The sequence below is a fragment of the Rhincodon typus genome, unplaced genomic scaffold (assembly GCF_021869965.1).
Source record: "Rhincodon typus isolate 14 unplaced genomic scaffold, sRhiTyp1.1 hic_rhity00008534, whole genome shotgun sequence".
Taxonomy (NCBI): Eukaryota; Metazoa; Chordata; class Chondrichthyes; order Orectolobiformes; family Rhincodontidae; genus Rhincodon; species Rhincodon typus.
In genome coordinates this window covers 1-712 of record NW_025974172.1, presented here as the reverse complement: position 1 = coordinate 712, position 712 = coordinate 1, and the positions used below count along the sequence as shown (strand labels likewise).

General features: G+C 48.9%; 1 protein-coding gene across 1 annotated transcript in view; it reads right to left on the bottom strand.

Annotated features, from left to right (window-relative positions):
• LOC109913515 (4-trimethylaminobutyraldehyde dehydrogenase-like) overlaps positions 1 to 540 on the bottom strand; it is a 4,809-nt gene extending 4,269 nt beyond the window's left edge. The window contains exon 1 of the mRNA XM_048594361.1: positions 166 to 540. Within this exon, the coding sequence (XP_048450318.1) occupies positions 166 to 331 (166 nt within the window). The 5' untranslated portion in view covers positions 332 to 540. The remainder of the gene's footprint in view (positions 1 to 165) is intronic.
• Positions 541 to 712: the final 172 nt, after the last annotated feature.

The window sequence follows — 712 nt, the reverse complement described above, 5'->3', positions numbered from 1 at the left end:
GCTGCTTGGCCTGCTGTGTTCATCCAGCCCTGCACCTTGTTGTCTCGGATTCTCCAGCATCTGCAGTTCCTACTATCTCCAAATAAAAAAACTGTTTCATTTCCAATTGTCAGGGTTAATGGAACTTTAGAGTAAACGTGCTGCCGATCTGCAGGCTCTCTTCACCTGTAGCGGGTTCATACACCTTCTCGATCCTGCTGTCCCCATCCCCTTTGGCCGGCTGCACCCGGCCTCCGTGCCGGTAGTTCAGCGGCTCCTTGAGTTGGAAAGCGCCGGTGGTGGCGGCACGGAGCAGAGAGGGGGAAATGAGACGAGTGCTGAGGATTTCCATAGCAGGGCCTTCAACCAGAACTAGCAGCAGATAAGCTAATCCAGCCCCAGACTATCAAATGTTTACAGCGAGGGGTGCAAACTCTGTAAAGGGACCAAAAAAAATGCAAATATTCAATGAAGTTTGCAGCAGCAGATTTATGACACGACCTTCGTCTTTTCGTTTCAAACCGACCCTCCCCCCGTTTTGTGATTGGACAGAGATTTAGGATGGACAGTTGCGTGCAATGCACTTGGGCATTCTGTTTAAAATACACTTTAACTTTGCATGATCAGAAAGGATTTTGTTTTACACGTTTAACCACTGATGCTGCATGTACAAGCCCATCTGTTTAGCGATAACAGGGTGTAGAGCTGGATGAACACAGCAGGCCAAGCAGCA